We start from the raw sequence: 1,535 nt of genomic DNA on the forward strand, positions 1-1,535 counted from the left end.
TTTCCGTTCTTCAGTTACCTACGATACCAACGTGGTCGGCGATCAACCGTAGGTTGATTGCATACCTGATTCCATACGCTTCTCATTATGTCCGCAATTCGATTGCCTACCTATGTGATTTTATCACTGATAGCTAGACAATCGAATACACCAATCGACTCTACACTTTTTAACAACACAGGAGATAGTATCCACTATCCAGCCTATCCATTTACAATGTTTGTGACGGATTGCTAGACGCTCTAACTTTTAAACATTTCCGTCAAAACGCCAAGCCTTAATCCAATCCATATCACTAATCCTTATCACAAATCCTAAATTTTCGTCTTACAACTTTACTGCCGCGACTTTTATAATTTCAACAACATTGTCTCCAAAATCAGTACCCACTCTCAGCGAGTAAAACGGGTCCCGAGTTACACTTAGAGCTAGTTACATATAAAATCGAAGCGTTTACGAAAAGTCGTCATGTCATAATAAATAACTGGAAAGTATAATGTATATATAAATGACATTAATACATTATCGTATAATTTATACCAATGTCCTCGATAATATGGAGATAAAAAACAATTATTATTGTTTTCCGCCACCACCGTCGGTTGGATTCGATTCTCAAACATTATGGTGTATCTCTTGCGGTGTTCCACACGTCCTGTTTTTATCTCACCGCATTGTGTACTTGTGTGACAGTTGTAATACGTATACAACAACAACAACAATAATAACAATAGTAATAATAATAATAATGCAATGCAGTTATGTAGTATACTAGTATACGACACTATTATAATATGCGCTTAAATAAAATTGTATACATCACATCGCGTATACCAGATTTCACTCAATAATGGCGGAAACGATAATTGCGATGGACACCAGCCTGGAGATGGACGATGTCAAAAACGACGACAAAAATAGTAAGAGTTCTACCACTCGTCTGTTGTCCAGGTCGTTGAGCAAGGTCAGCAACGTCACGTATGACACCAAGAAGAACATGGCGCAGGGGATGATGGACATCGCGCTGCTCACAGCCAACGCTAATCAGCTCCGGTACATACTGGAGTTCCGCGGGGTTAATTCTACGAATTTCGTTCTACTGTTGGTGCTGATTGCGTGCAGCCTCATATTACAAGTAGGTACTATATGTCTATATTAAGTATAATACATTTAATACGGAGTTATATAAAGGCGGAGAAATCGCGTACTTCTTCGTAAAGCCGCGTATGTGCAAAAATTCAGTCGAATTTTAAGCTTAAAGGGATTAAAAAAAACGTGATTTTCTATTTTTGTCTTACACGCATGTGACATAGGATTTTAGACTGGTTCTTTGTCACACATACCAATTGATCTAACGAAGCGATAAGAATTCTAAAAACAGATTTGAATTTGTCGTCAAGTCTACTCGAAATCGACCTTCCCACATTTTTGATTTTTTGATTTTAACTTCTCCAAAAATTAAAACACGACAATTTATAAATACTCTTTTTTAATATGACATTTTTAGGAATTTGGGGGATATTATCAAAAATGTG

At 37.0% G+C, this 1,535-nt stretch overlaps 1 protein-coding gene across 1 annotated transcript in view; it reads left to right on the forward strand.

Moving 5' to 3' along the window:
* The first annotated feature begins 203 nt into the window (after window positions 1-203).
* Window positions 204-1,535, forward strand: part of LOC100570061 (ninjurin-1-like) — a 7,823-nt gene continuing 6,491 nt past the window's right edge. Inside the window, exon 1 of the mRNA XM_003241502.4 lies at window positions 204-1,135. Coding sequence (XP_003241550.1) covers window positions 851-1,135 — 285 coding nt within the window. The 5' untranslated portion in view covers window positions 204-850. The remainder of the gene's footprint in view (window positions 1,136-1,535) is intronic.

The sequence above is a fragment of the Acyrthosiphon pisum genome, chromosome A1 (genome assembly GCF_005508785.2).
Source record: "Acyrthosiphon pisum isolate AL4f chromosome A1, pea_aphid_22Mar2018_4r6ur, whole genome shotgun sequence".
Taxonomy (NCBI): domain Eukaryota; kingdom Metazoa; phylum Arthropoda; class Insecta; order Hemiptera; family Aphididae; genus Acyrthosiphon; species Acyrthosiphon pisum.